General features: G+C 40.7%; 1 protein-coding gene across 1 annotated transcript; it reads right to left on the bottom strand.

Moving 5' to 3' along the window:
• Positions 1-933: 933 nt before the first annotated feature.
• Positions 934-14,952, bottom strand: LOC124277540 (histamine H3 receptor-like). Its single transcript, XM_046713249.1, has 4 exons — positions 14,791-14,952; positions 14,372-14,544; positions 1,311-1,942; positions 934-1,178 (listed from the first exon to the last, which is right to left on the bottom strand). Exons 1-4 carry the CDS (start codon positions 14,950-14,952, stop codon positions 934-936), a joined length of 1,212 nt encoding a protein of 403 aa, XP_046569205.1.
• Between the last annotated feature and the right edge of the window lie 457 nt (positions 14,953-15,409).

The following is a 15,409-nucleotide window of genomic DNA, read 5'->3' as shown; positions in this document are numbered from 1 at the left end:
GTGGACCGACATGTGTTGTCGACGTCAACACACGTAGATCTGGACCCGCTTTGAATATACTGCCGCTTTTGCGCTGCTGACTGATTTTCCAGCTTCGTAGTTTCTTCACTGGGATAAGGGTCAAGAAATTCTTCTTCAAACCATTCGCTTCAAAAACACCAAATATGCTGCCGAGATAGAAATTGCCGATGTCCGACATGTTTGTTTACAAACAATAGGGTCAACGAGTTCGTTGTATTCATACGCGGTGAATCGGTCACTTTAATTAGCGGTCCTTAAACTGTCATTTAAGTACGGTTTTGATGAGCTCTCAGCAAATCAGAATCGAGTATCACACATTGTCTTGCTAGAATTAGATACATAAAACATTTTACAATGCATCCTAATATTTATGTCTACATGTAATGATCACATGGCAAAATAGAAATTTGTGTCCAGCATATAAATGTCAAAACAACATCAACCTGTAAACATGTTCAATAAGCGATGTTTACCATACTAGATCAATAATCACAGGACCCATGAAGAGTCGGGTCAGAATTGGACATCAGTAACCCATGCTTGTCTTAGAGGCAACCTTCAGCATCGGGTGGTCATGTTCGCAGATTTGGTTGACACGTCACTGTATCCATATTGTGTAGATCGATGCTCGTGCTGGTGATCACTGGATTGGCCTGGTCCAGACTCGATTATTTACAGATCGCCTGCCTTATAGCAGGGATATTGAGGAGTGCGGCGTTAAGCAACAAAATAACCAATAATCCCAGTGTTTTGTGTAGTTTGTCACTCTTTTGGGTGTTTGTCATGATCAAACTGGATGCTTTAGGATTATGTGCACACTTTCAACATTGATAAATGTCTAGCTTTGTCTGGTGGAGCTATTTTTTCATGTCTGGTGCAAGGTAAATCAGATTATTTAAATCCAGCCCTGGTTTATGAACATCTTCTGTTGCATTGCAGTAGTTTCTTGATGTTGTGTGTAAATCTAGCACTGTTCAAGGCATAGAGGAAGGGATTGATGCAGGACTTGAACCACAGCAGCCAGTTGAGGAACTCGTAGACATCACTGGTGATGCAACTGTCACAGAAGGCAATGATGATGGTGGAGATGGTGTATGGAGCCCAGCAAACTGCCAGAGCCAACACCAGAACAGCCAGAGCTTTGGCTGCCTTCAGATCTCTCCGAGTTTGGCTTTTCTTTCCCTGTTTGGGTTCATCATGTTTATTGCTGGATACTTTTTTCTTTTCAAGTTTCTCTGAAATATGGCCAGTTTTGAGGACTGTTGTTTCAGACTGTTGAGTTGTATGACTGTTTAACTTCATGGATGACGATGCAGGTGTAGCATGGATATCAAGTGTGTTTGGTTTTTTAGCAAATATTTTTGCTCTCTTTCTGATCTTAATGTATATCAAAGTATTCAGAACTGATATGGACAAAAACGGAACAAAAAATTCTATCAGTGAAGTGACGAGAGTGAATTTGAAATTGTGAGCAAACTCAACATCACAATCTTCGGGTTCTACGATTGACTCTCCGACCCAGTAGTCCCAGCCAATGATTGCAGGACCATAGAGGGACAAGGCTAACACCCAGGACAGTCCCACCTTGATGTAACCGACCTTGAAGGTTTCCTCCGACACATAGGCAGCACCCTTGGTGACCAGGATTAGTCGATCAAGGCTGATGACGATGATGAGCAGGACAGACTCCAGGCAGAGCGCAAAGTCCACAAACATGAAGAACTTGCAGAATCCTTGCCCAAAGGGCCAGTGCCATTCAGTGACGGTGTAGACAGCATAGAAAGGCATGCTGATCATGCCCAGAAGAAGGTCAGTGACTGCCAGGTTGAGGAGATACATGTTGTGGACGGTCTGAAGCTGTTTGTCACGGATGTATGAGATGATGATGAGAATGTTGCCACCGACAGCAGGATGATCATCCCTGTGATGCAGATGATAGTTGGGATGAGGGTGTAGAGAGGCAGCAGTCTCGACTCTTCTTCCTCAGGTTCATTTATCGTGTACTGGCTGGTGCTGGACATTGTCTCTATAGAAGGAGCAGTAACACTGTTATTTACCCTTGTTATGCTGACGTCTGCTCATATGTAGGAGAGGCTCAGTCTGCAGTTTTAACTGCCAGTTTAAAGTCTGACAGTAAAATTTGACTCTACAAGCTTCACTGGTACAGTCAGTTCTAGTGGAGTTCCAAATCAGAAGTGGCCAACCAGAGGTATCTATGTGTCAATTGTGGCACTTATTTGAAACAGATGTTTCCAACCTTTCACTTACTTATAGTGAAAACCATTTACAAAGAGACTACCTTATTAAAGTTTTGCTTTTTTAAAGGAATCAATAGCAGGACAGGTAAAGCTAGTCAGTGTCAGTCGGATTCTTTGAGGTTCTGAACTGATCCAGCGTTGCATGCCCAAATTACTTCCTGGTTACATGATAAATTGCCTATGAAAGTAAGTGTTCTATTTGAACGTTTTTCTCCTTTGACAGTTTTAGTTCTGAGGTTTCAAATGATGATGAATTAACCAGCATAAAGACATGAACAAACAAAGTTATCTCCTATTTTCCAGGTAATGTTACTTCCACTTAACAAGATTGTTTTGTTCAGATTTTTATCAATTGGAATAGACTTTCGCATGTAGTCTCAAATATTTTCAGCACTTTCTTTGAGATATTGCATGTAATTATAGCAGTAGTGTCATTTGTGGGTTCACATACGATGATCTGGAGAAATTGTAGATGTACTCTGGTTGAAGCCTTTTCATTGAAGATGGCTTGCTGAAATACCAGGACTTGGACTTTGCTGAACCTCAAAAGTTCATTCTTTTATTTATGTCCATAAATGGATGTTAGAATCTTGTGTCTTGTTACCCCTTCTATCATCGATGTGTTAAGCAGGATAACGCAGCTTCCATGCCTGAAATAACAACCAATGACAATATGAGGGATTTATGCAAGGATTTGAAACTGTGTTTGGCTGGCACATTGGCAAAAATATTGTGATATTGTCCAAAGTAGGATTTATTGTTGCTATGATCATTAATTTCCTAGAAATTTCAATATTGTTAATTCAAATTAGGAAATTTGGGATATGGACCCTACAGGACAGGACCAGATTAATCTGAGATTAGTCCCTGAAAATATTAAAATTAATATCATATCATGATATGAATGATATATATCAGTTAGTTCCTGACTGTTGTTTTAAGCTGTGGCAGTGGGTTAGCCTAATGGTTAAAGCGTCAGCTCATCATGCTGAAGACCCGGGTTCGATTCCCCACATTGGCCCTTATCTGGAGTCCCTCATCATGATATCATGCCGGAATATTTCTAAAAGCTACGTAAAACCATACTAACTCACTCACTCACTCACTGTTTTATGCTGCAGGCAGCAATACGACAGTTTTGTCATGATGTTCAATAACAGGAATAAAGCAAGATTTCATCAATCGTTCGCTCTACCCCTGAGGATCTGGGTCAGGATTTGTCTCCAGCAACCCATGATTGTCTTTAGAGGCGACTGACTTGATCGGGTGGTCAGATTTGCTGATTTGATGATAGTAAGAGTCAGCAATCAATACTATCAGGACACTTTGGCTCACAATCAGCCATTAACACATTGTAGACAATATGGTTGAAAGGGATATGAGTCAATAAGCACTCTTTAAGAACAGTAAAACTTTGATTGAAGAGATTCTTGAAGCAAATAGAACCACTAATTTATAACCCCTCAAAACCTACTACAGCCTTCATGCTGAGAATACTATGCACTTTACAAGTGCAGTTATTTGTTTTTCTGCCTATTCTGTTCACATCCAAGGGAGATAATAATTGCGTGAAACAGAATAAGTGAAGAAAAGTGAACTACAGTCGGGCACCGATTGTCTCAAACTCTGATAACTAAGGATCTTAATTAGGATATCTCGATATAATTTCATGGTCCCAACAAGCAAAATTACACGGTGCGGCATGAATCAAAGGGATGCGGTAAACACTACTTTGATATTGTCACTTGTTTGTTATTTGATTAGTTTGAAATTTAATCAAAGTACTCGCTACTGACTACTGATAGTTAACAAACTTTTTGTTTTCTTTCATAGTGATATGTGATGATATGCCCTGGTCGGATGTCTCGAAGTTCAGATAACTCGATATTTTTTCTTGGTCCCACGAATATCGAGACCACGGTGTTCGACTGTACTGTTTTTCCCCATTCAAGCTTCTTATGCATTGATGTGGGGAAAAAACTGACAAGACAAATTAGCTCTGGGCGAACTCAACCATTGGAGCTTCGCAATGTTTGTGTGTAACCATGGTTATTCTTGTATCCACAAAGAACACAATAAAATATGTGACATTGTAAGACCATTCTTTTCAAATACACAAGCATTATGTTTATATTACGCTCCTTAATGCCAATACAATATGGATGAAATAACAATATTAGGTAGCTAAGATGGATGTTTCCGATGCAAACAAATTAAAGATGCCACCATATAGTTGGAATATTGCTGAGTGAGGCGGTAAACAAGAAACAAACAAACCAAGAGGTTTGATCATCGCTCCTGATATCAATCACTGGTTTTAAAGCAGACACAAAGTTTAGTTTATACAAACTTCTTCGTACCGTAAATATGCTTTTGTTAAGCCAGGCCATGTAGTACAGAAGATGCAATCTAAAACATTTCTGTCTACTTTGTCATCCGTCAACTTCTGCCAAAAAACTATCGAACAATCCAATTATTGGTTTGTCTGTACAGACTTAATTAGTCACAAGCGACAAGTGTGTTGTTTAACAACGAACAGTTTATACAAATATGGACTATCCTGAGATAATAACCTCTTGCCCAAAGGAAATATCCAAACAGCTAACAGTGTTGACTTCATTAACATAATTGTATATAATTGTAGAAAAATAAAGAAATGTAAAACGTTCCAGTTTACAAAGTAGCAGATTGCATCTAAGAGATTCCACAACTGTTACTGAAGGCCAAACACTCTCTGCAAATATAAATACAAGCCCATACAAATATGGCATCAAAGAAGCTCTGCAAGTCCCACTAGGACTGATCTCTAAAGCGATTCTACAAGCTATTGAAGAAAGTTCCAACATCAGTTAGGTAAATCCTATCAATTTGAGTCTGGACCAGACAATCCAGTGATCAACACAATGAGCATCGATCTACACAATTGGGATATGTGACGTGTCAACCAAGTCAGCGAGTCTGAGTCTACACTATCCTGGCAGCTCTTCAAGCATGCATGGGTTGGGGACCAATTCTAATCCAACCTCGTTTTTTGTAGCAAACAAATACTGCGAGGTCTAGGACAGGTTTTTCAGGTACTTTTTCTTCCCGCCTTGCTCTGCTTTTCAAGGGTGCGGTTGGGTAGCCTCGTGGTTAAAGTGTTCACTCATCTCGCTGAAGACCATGGTTTGATTCCCCAAGTTATTAATGACCCAATCACATTGATCAAAAGTGATATTTCCACACTGACAGATTGGGGTCTTCAAAAGTGAACATGTAATTCAAGATATCTTTTTTATAACAATGTTAAGCATATATGAAAAATGAATTGAAAAATTGAACTGTAATATATGTGTCATATTGCTTTGGCTTTCTCCCCCTCATGGGTACAATGTGGGAAGCCCAATTCTGGTGTCCCCTACCACGATATTGCTGGAATATTACTAAAAGTGGTGTAAAACACACACTCTCTCTCTCTCTCTTTCTCTCTCTCTCTCTCTCTCTCTCTCTCTCTCTCTCTCTCTCTCTCTCTCTCTCTCTCTCTCTCTCTCTCTCTCTCTCACTCACTCACTCACTCACTCACTCACTCACTCACTCCTCCCACCCACCCACCCACCCACCCACTCACTCCTCTCTGTGTCTCACTCACCCACCCACCCACCCACCCACTCACTCACTCACTCCACCCACCCACCCACCCACTCCTCCTCCTCACTCACTCATTCGAAGTAAATGCTTTTGCTGTTCAAAGTAAAGCATTTCAATCAAAGGACCCTTCTTAATTCCGTAATGTTGAAAGTTACCTATTTCAGGATTTGGGGATTCAAAAGCTATAGGAAAAACTCGTAAGGACTCAACGCTGCTTAAATATGTACAAGGCTTGCTGGGTCAGATCTTACCACTTGATCAGTGCATGCTGATTAAGTTTGTCCCGTCACCAAAGATTTCAAATCCCTGCATCCTGACTTGAAACAATTTGCTCAACTGACTCAAATTTATCATATTCAATATACTTATTTATTATATCATGTACTGTAAAAACAAATGATTCTTCTGTTACACAGTCAGCTTCTATGTGAGGCTCACGACTGGATAATCAATATCCACTGCCTTCAGTCCTCTGCTGTACAAGTTCCGTATAATGCAAATACTACATACTAGGGTGGACATGTTTGCATTGTATTTATAATCAATGTGGTTTTGTTTGTGGACAAGGTGAAATCTCAGCTTGTGTTGCTACATGATAAATATCTTGTCTTACTGTAAATCTCTCTGGCTGATGAGGCACTCAGTAGAACGTCTATGGTATTCAAGAACACTTTCTTTGATTTTCTACATATGGCATTAGTATCTCTCAAAGTGTATTTTCCTTTCACCTAGTTTTTTATCTCTTTTTATGGAACTCTCCAGAGTTTCAGCATGAAAAGAAAATGGACACAAATGCATGTGTACAAGGTCGATGTGATATATAGTGTTGAGGCCGTCTTGGTTTTTTTGTGTGTTTTTTTTTGTGAGAAAAGGTGTATGTTCTGATAAATTAAAGAAGTAACACAATCTGGATGTAACACCTTGTCTCAAGAATATCTTGCTAAGATCTTTTTAGACACAGAACACTTGCTATTGGGATAGGCATATATTTGGCATGATCAGTGTCTGCTCCTAACTTCATCTGTAAGACCTAATATGGGCAGTAGGGTAGTCTGGTGGTTAAAGTATTTGTTGGTCACGCCGAAGACCCAGGTTCGATTTCCCACTTGGGTACAATGTGTGAAGCCAATTTCTGGTGTCCCCCCGCAGTGATATTGCTGGAATATTGCTAAAAAAAAAGGCATACAAATTAACTGACTCACTCCTCCGGGAATCTAGGTCAGAATGGGTCACTCTGATGCCAGTCTTGATGGATTGTGACACTGGTGGTTGACTTGGTTGATGGTTTACCAGTAGCAGTTTCTTGGGGTTTTAAAACGTATTGACTGAAATATGGTCATTGATTGTTTATGTTATAGTTTAGCGAATGAGAACGTTTAAAATTAAAAAATATTCTGTCCCTAATTCGTTGAAAATGTTTCTCTCCATTAAGTCCAGTGATTTAATAATGTAGGGAAATACTACTTTTGATTGCTGCACGGCAGGGTGGTATCAGGGCAAAACCATATGTTATTGAATCCTGTATGATTCTTTCTCAAACAAAGAAAATGGGCAGTAGGGCAGCCTAGTGGTTAAAGTATTTACTAGTCATGCCTGGGTTTGATTCCCTACATGGTACAATATCTGAAGGCTCTACCCTGAATCCCAATAGGTTCTGTGGCTCAAGAACTATCAATCTGGATGTTGGACTATATAGGAGAACCTGAGCCCGTATTGTTAGGCTTGATGGAGAGGCAGATTGTGATCTTTGTTTACAGTAGGATGTACAGAGATCATGTAGATTGGGATGGAATCAATGAATCTCAGCCCAGGTGAGTGTGCTTCTCAAGCATTAGCCAAGAGAGCACTTTTGATGGATATCATTTAAGCTTACACTAGACGCAGGTAGGACAAATCAACATGTGACCGTTGAGTACTTTGCCAAGATTATTTGACCAATCAGAAGTCTTGGGTCAATGAATGCCTCCCCCCTCCTCACACTATCAGATCCTTTATTAGTTGTCATGTAAAGCAAACAGAATTGTGATCGGTTGGGTACAGTTAGTATCACCTTGTTTCAAATGGCCGCTTACCATCTTATCCTGGTGGCAGTGACTCATTGCTATCAATATCAATCACTTGCTCGTTTGGTCCAAACATGTTTGTTCCTGCCTCTGTCAGTTAACTGGAATATTGCAGATTGAAGTGTTAAACAACAAACAAGTAGATATTGCTTGATGTAGAAATTCCAACTGAAAAGTCCAATAGCTTGTGAGCTTGCTAACAGACTTAGCTTCTTTGGTCATGCAGAGAGGGCATCTGGCTTCAGATCACATCTGTGGTTGTCTCGATCCCACAAGACAGAAATGTCAAAAGTAGCAGAATTGAAATTATGTTTGACCTGAGGTCAGAACCAAAGATGTTTACACCATCAGGAGCCTGATAAAGTAAGGATGTCACTTTTCAGATGACTCAACAGCCTGCCACACAAAGAACAGGAATATTATATTGAGATTCACAAAACAGTGGCCAACTTTAAAGCAGTGAGTAGCATGGTTGATAGTTGGTCACCATACCCTAAAGACGTGGATAGATGCTCATGACATCAACCCCTTGTTTTCAAGCCTGTCTACCCAATGATTTCCAGGTCACAAGAATAACTTTGACAGGTCAACAGGCAGCTACTGGCAAACAAGGATAAGTTGGACCGGCGCAGAGAACACGTTTACGAGAAGTAGGCGGTGCACTGCAATGAGCGAACCCATTTGGTTTGTGAAAGGTAGAACAGATGTAGGCTGTAGGGGCGAGGTGGGTGAGCTGTCTGAGGCGCCAGGCTGGGTGAGCTGTCTGAGGGATCGAGCCAGGCTAGTAATCCTTGGAGTCAACTTTGTGCTTGGAGGTGCACAACCCTATCGAGCCTACCTGTGTAAAAAACCTTGGAGTCAACTTTGTGTGCAGACTTTGTGTCCAGCAACGTGCAGTAAACTTGGACAAAGTACTGTGACTATGTGTCCCAGTCCACCCAGCTGTGAATGGGTACCTCGTAAGGATGGGAAAGCCACATTAGCTCGGTGCGCCTAGTAGGCAGCAAGGCGTGTATGATCCCCAGGGAGTTGAGATTGAAAATACGATGTGCCGTTGTGATGGACATCCAATGATCGAGGGAAAACAAAGCCTTTGAGCAGTTGTACTGGATATCGGTGCTATACAAATGATTGTATGTATGTATATATGTGTGTAGTGCACGTGCATTGCATGACGGTGAAATTGATTCCGCGCATAGCTGCACACGCCTTGCTCATAAAGCTCTCACGTGGTCGGTGTAGCACTACAGTTGATTCGCGGACAACCTGGGACACCTTCGCTCACAATGGCAAGCCAGTGGTGGCACTCATACATGCTAATACAAGTCAATTGTCGGGTCGGTGCTCAGCTTAACCTTGTTTGCCAGTACATTCACTCACTTACTGTTTTAGTCTCTGATACAAATTAAGCTTGGATGAAAATGCTAGAACAAACACTGAACTACTCCAGTCATGCCGATCACAGTCTTCCTTGAAGCGCTTTGTTTTCCTTTCGTAACAATGATGTGTTGATATTTTCATGAAAGCATACAATTATTTGCTGACAGGCCAACCAGTGTGATTTCACGTCCTTAATTACAATGTGGTGTTGTCTGAGATGTGCCAGTGATTAGTTTGACATTCAGCACCTTAGCCTCATCAACATGAACAAACAGCATCCTTGTGTTGACTCAATGTTGTTGTACTTTAAGTGCTGGTCTGTCGTCAGCTTGGTTCATTTGGTTCATTTCTAGGACGTTGATTGATCGTCATCTAAAATATCCTGCAATTTTCTTTCAAATTTGTCAATGAAGTTGAAGAATGTCCTATCAAAAGTCCAATCCCCTCCAATAATGTCGCTGATCAGTAAAGATTGCATCTGGATGTAGTGATGGAATAATGGTCAGCTTCATCATCATAAACTTAGATATTTTTCAGATAGCAATGGGTTTGTTTTCTAGAGTGTTGTTTAAATGGGCCTTAGAATTTAGTTTTGCTACAAAAAGAGTACATTTAATCCATCTTAGAACAAAGTGAAGGTAATTCACCATGGCATACATAATTAAGCAGTTGTAATGTTTAAAGTTAACTTGAAAAATTAACTTCCAGAAATGCAGTTTCACTTAATCTGAGACTAAATGTTTGAAAAATCTCTTTAGAGAAAAATCAACTTTAGCAGGAAATTCTCCTGCATCAAAATAATCAAATTGCAGTGAGTGAGATGATAGACTTGCAGCATTTCTGATCAGTTGTGTCGGTTCTATATAAGATTTGGACTTTTTAACAACACTTTTGAGGTATTCTCGTTTGACAGCATCAAACTATGAAGTTGATGCCATGTACCCAGTGATGGCACTTCATGACAACACAATAGCCAGTTTTGTGCATGTTAATCATCGCTTTGTTCAAATGCAGCCTTTAACCATGGAAAGTATCATGCTTAATGTATGATACATCTTTTGTAGTGGGACTTGGAACCTTACACTCACTCCTCGCAGTGTGCGAAATAGTTTCGAAATATTGCTAGCCAGTCGGGCTAGCCATGCCTGGAAGTTACCAGCCCACACAATAATTCACTAGCCCGAAATTTGAATGTAGACACGGGTTTCATCATTAAGCTGCCAATATGATGGACATGTTATCAGGCCATAATCTTGCATGATTTAAAAGTGTATTGGTGAGAGTGTTATATTTTCAAAATGACCCCATGAAAATTTACTGGCCAGTGAATGCTTTAACCACCAGGCTATCAAACCGCCCCTTAACTCTGACAGTAGAGGGTAGCAAGTCACAACGCTTCTGGTTACAGTCGGGCCAGTAGATCTCCACAGTCACTGGCCCGACTGGATTTTTACTAGACACGGGCTAGCGAGCCAGTGGCTATTTCGCACACTGACTCCTTGTATGCCAGTGTAACCAGAAGGGTTATGACTTAATACCCTCTACTGTCAGAGTTAAGGGGCGGTTTGATAGCCTGGTGGTTAAAGCATTCACTCATCATGCCGTAGACATGGGTTCGATTCCTCACATGGGTACAATGTGTGAAACCCATTTCTGGTGTCCCCCACCATGATGTTGCTGGAATATTGCTAAAAGCGACGTAAAACCTCACTCACTCACTCATTCCCTCACTCCCTGTCAGAGTTGCCCCAGACTCGTATATTTACAGGATGTGGCAACAAAGCTCTGATTCACGGAATCAATCAATATTGCAGCAGGAAATTGTTTGACGATAAGTAGCCCCAAAAGAGATTGAGGGCAAAATAGAATCTGAGTTCCTACCTAAAAGCACATAAACCAGTTTCTGTCAGAATATATCACTCTGATCATTATGCACCCATTGAATATGATATCACTTTTACTGATACACTTCGTGGTGAGGCTAAACATATCTGAATTGTTATCAATTAAATGGGTTAATAGCAGTTTCTCCTGGATTCAGCTCATGATATCCTATACGCTCATGTTACCGACAAATATATAATGATAACGTTTTTCCTGTGGCTTAACAGACTAATCATTATTATCACCTGATGGCTCAATGCCCACACACCATAAATCAGTGGTTTGCCAGCATCATCTGGGACTGATGTAGTTGTCAGAAGTGTCATAAAGCAGTACACTGGTCTGTTGTCTGTTACTATGGCGTGTTGTATGATTTAACGTTTTACCTGTGAAAACATTGTAAGGTCCTGTTTCCTAAAATCTCAGGGAAGGTGGGGTAGCCTAGTGGTTCAGTTCAGTGGTTCCTTCTTGTCACGATGAGGACCCGGGTTTGATTCCCACATGGGCACAATGACCTCCAGTAACACGTATAAGGAGACTTTGCATGCCGTAAGAGGCTTGTCATAAAGGTGCAGTGGGGTAGCATAGTGGTTAAAGTGATTGCTTGTCACGCCGAAGACCCAGGTACAATGTGTGTCCACCGCCATGATATTGCTGGAATATTGCTAAAATAGGCGTAAAACCCAATTCACTCACTCACTTCTAAAATCTCAAGTGAGTGCCCAAGTTAGCAGGGAAGTCTGCATGGTATTCTGATACTGTGGGCAAAGATACTGGATGTTGATAAAACTGAAAGTATATATTGTGTATGTAAAATTACCATTAAGATAAAAAGAACCTCAGCACTCAGGTCTGCCTATTGCTCTGATTAATTACAAGTATTTTTTCTGAAACAAATTATTCTAAAATATTATGTTATATCTTAAGCCATCACTTAAAATATATCATTTTAGGAGTAAGATCCCATGGTATTGACTAGAGAGTATTGTTCCTGATAACTCTTTTGACCAACTAGAAACAGAACAAGACAGCATTTTCCATAATTTAAAATTTGAAACAATGATAGTAATATAATCAGGCAGAAATTAGTTTCCTCAAATATCCCACAGTTTTACAACTTCCCGAACACCTGCCAAGACTCATCGTATTGCTTCCAACCTGTTGGTCCTGTACTAACAGGTGACTTTTCTGTTTTTTGACCAGAACAGTCTTCATAATTGAAGTGAGTGAGTTTGGTTTTACACCGCTTTTAGCAATCCTCCAGTAATATCACAGCGGGGGACACCAGAAATGGGCTTCACACATTGTACCCATGTGGGGAATCAAACCTAGATCTTCGGCGTGACGAGCGAACATGTTAACCACAAGGCTAACTCATTACTGAAACTTGGATATGCAAAATATCGGACCTGATACTAACTTGTTAGGCATTTTTTAAGAATTCTTTTTGTTCCAAGAAAGTGTTAAATTACTGCCATGTGGATTGTCACCAACATGAGTATTTGCTTGATTATTTACAAGCTCAGAAATGAACCATGTTCAGTTATGTCCAAACATTTTATTTTATTTTTGCAACAATCACAATTTCACCCAATAGACTTGAGGCAAAACATCTTTCCTTGGTCCATGGGGATTCATTACAAAATGTGATGACCTTTGATTGAATGTTACATCTCTATCTTCAAAGGTTCATGAAAATTTGTCAAAAATGAAAGCAATTGTTTACTGGGAAAACAACATTCATATACTAGGCCTCCTTGTTGGATAACACTAATCAAACATGTGGAGGCATGACATTTTGTCAAAATATCGATATCAATATGCAGCGATTTTACACCTGTTCTTGCTGACGCTATTTCTGTATGCATACAAGGCAGAGTTTCAGCAAACTCAAACAAGACAATTTGTCCAAGATGTTTAACTTGAGCTTCAGGTATATCAATAATGTGTATGGTTCAATAACAATCACACTGATTTGTCCACTTGAACTGGAAATAAAAGAGGCCGGTGAAATCATGTCGTCTGGCTCATATATAGATCTTTGCATATAATGTGTCCAAATCATTTTAACACTTATCCCACCAAGTGGGTCATTTGAGGGCCGAAGTGCTCTATGATAGTATGCCAAAACTTCATTTCTTTATATAAATGTTCAGTATTCAATGTATTCCTGAAAATTACAATACTGATTGCTGTAAAAAAGTTTCAATTTAATTATTTTGAAATAATTACCATTAATTTTAAAAAGCAAATATTATTGCATTAACTGCTTTGCCGGGCCTCTGAGGCCCGGTCACCCCCCTCAGCTTCCAGTCAACACCACTTGATAAAGCTTCCTTATGAATACATTGCATAGTAACTGCCAGTCAAAGATGAATCGTCGAGCAAGTTTGAGAAGTCGAACACTTTTTATGAATAGACAAATTCTTCACTGCAGTGGATGCGACGTTTCTGTGTAGATCCTTGTAGGATATGCTGAATTGATGTTCCTCTTTGGAACACAACATCTATGTTGGCTTGCTTCTTTAGTAATCTGCGGATATGGTGGCTGGTTGTATCGACATATGGTATACTGGTGATGAACGGGGATGATTGTTGACGTGGTGGTTTGTCTTTTGGGTTTAGGTGGTCTTGATGGTTCTCCTAGAGTAGCTGGGTACTGAACAAGGTTTATGAAGACATGGCGAAGGTGTTCTAACTCGACTTCAAGGCCTTGGGTTGTGGAGCTGATGTTCTTTGCTCTTCTGGTTAGGGTGGCGATTATACCTCTCTTGACTTGCAGTGGGTGATTAGATGAGAAGTGAAGATATTGGTCTGTGCGAGTTGGTTTCCTGTAGACACTTGTTTGGAGTTTGTTGTTGTCTTTTTCTACTTGGACGTCGAATTTCATGCGTGGATGCTGGGCATTAAGGTGTTTGAGAAGGCAGATGGGATCATCGGGGGGTTGATTATGACAAAAGTGTCGTCTTCTTTCCGGAACCAGCATATTGGTGTAACGGGTAAGGTGAGGAGGGTCTTGTGTTCGGGTACTGTCATGTAGATCTCGGTGATGATGGGAGAGAGAGATGATCCCCCTAGGTAGACCATGGGTTTGTTGGTAGATTTTATCAGGCCGGGTGAAGTATGTTGAACTTATACAGGAATGGATGAGGCGGATGGTGCTTTCTACTGTGAGATGGGTGTTTAGGTTTAGCGCGGATGCCTTCAACTTTTCTTCTAATGATGGCTAGGGCTTCGTCTCTTGGTACATTGGTGAATAGATCAACCACATCATAACTCATTATTTTGCCTGGCTGGGCGATGGTGCTGATCTTGTTGCAGAATTCGTTGGAGTCTGAGATAAAGGATTTACCTAATTTACCTAGAGGGGCGAGAAGATGGTCGAGATGCTTGCTGGTATTGTAATGGACTGTGTTTCTGGAACAGACTAGGAGATGGGCTTTGATGGGGTCTTTGTGGACCTTGATGGTGGCTCGGGCGTAGAGTGGTCTATGATAGGGAACTGTGAGCTGCTTGTGTAGAGTCGAACCTATCTCGTTCTGTCCCTAAGTTCTTACATGAGGGTTTTGTGGTCTCGTTGAAGCAAGGTGGTGGGGTCCTTCTGTGTCGTCTTCTTTCCGGAAACAGCATATTGGTGTGAAGGGTGAGGTGAGGAGGGCCTTGTCTTCGAGTTCTGTCATGTAGATCTCGCTGATGATGGGGGAGAGATGTGATCCCATAGGTAGGCCAAGGGATAAGAGAACTCTTAGAGGCAATCAACATCAAACGGCTCAACCCGACAATCAACAGAGATCAACGTTATTACATCCCTACAGCTTACGATCAACTAATCAAGAATAACCCACCCTTTGTCTACTGGCCTCAATCATTTCACAACAAGCCTCATGTCAACACACATCAACCTCTTCTATTGTATAAACCCAAATGTATATATTTCTCCTTGTGCAGATGCTGTGTATCATTTGCTAGATAACGGTGCTAGGATCTACACCGAAACGTCGCCTCCACTGCAATAAAGAAGTTGTCTATCCATACAAAGTGTTCCTCTTCATCATACCAGCTTCTAAATGCCACTTAAGGAAGTTTGAGAGGCAATTTTCGCGACGTTTTGCTCAAACCTGCTGCTGCAGATGATGATGGTAGTGGTGCTGATGCAGTACCCTCTGACAGTGGATC

Source organism: Haliotis rubra, unplaced genomic scaffold, assembly GCF_003918875.1.
Source record: "Haliotis rubra isolate DU_JTF1 unplaced genomic scaffold, ASM391887v1 Scf223, whole genome shotgun sequence".
Taxonomy (NCBI): domain Eukaryota; kingdom Metazoa; phylum Mollusca; class Gastropoda; order Lepetellida; family Haliotidae; genus Haliotis; species Haliotis rubra.
This window is presented reverse-complemented; position numbering and strand designations above follow the sequence as displayed.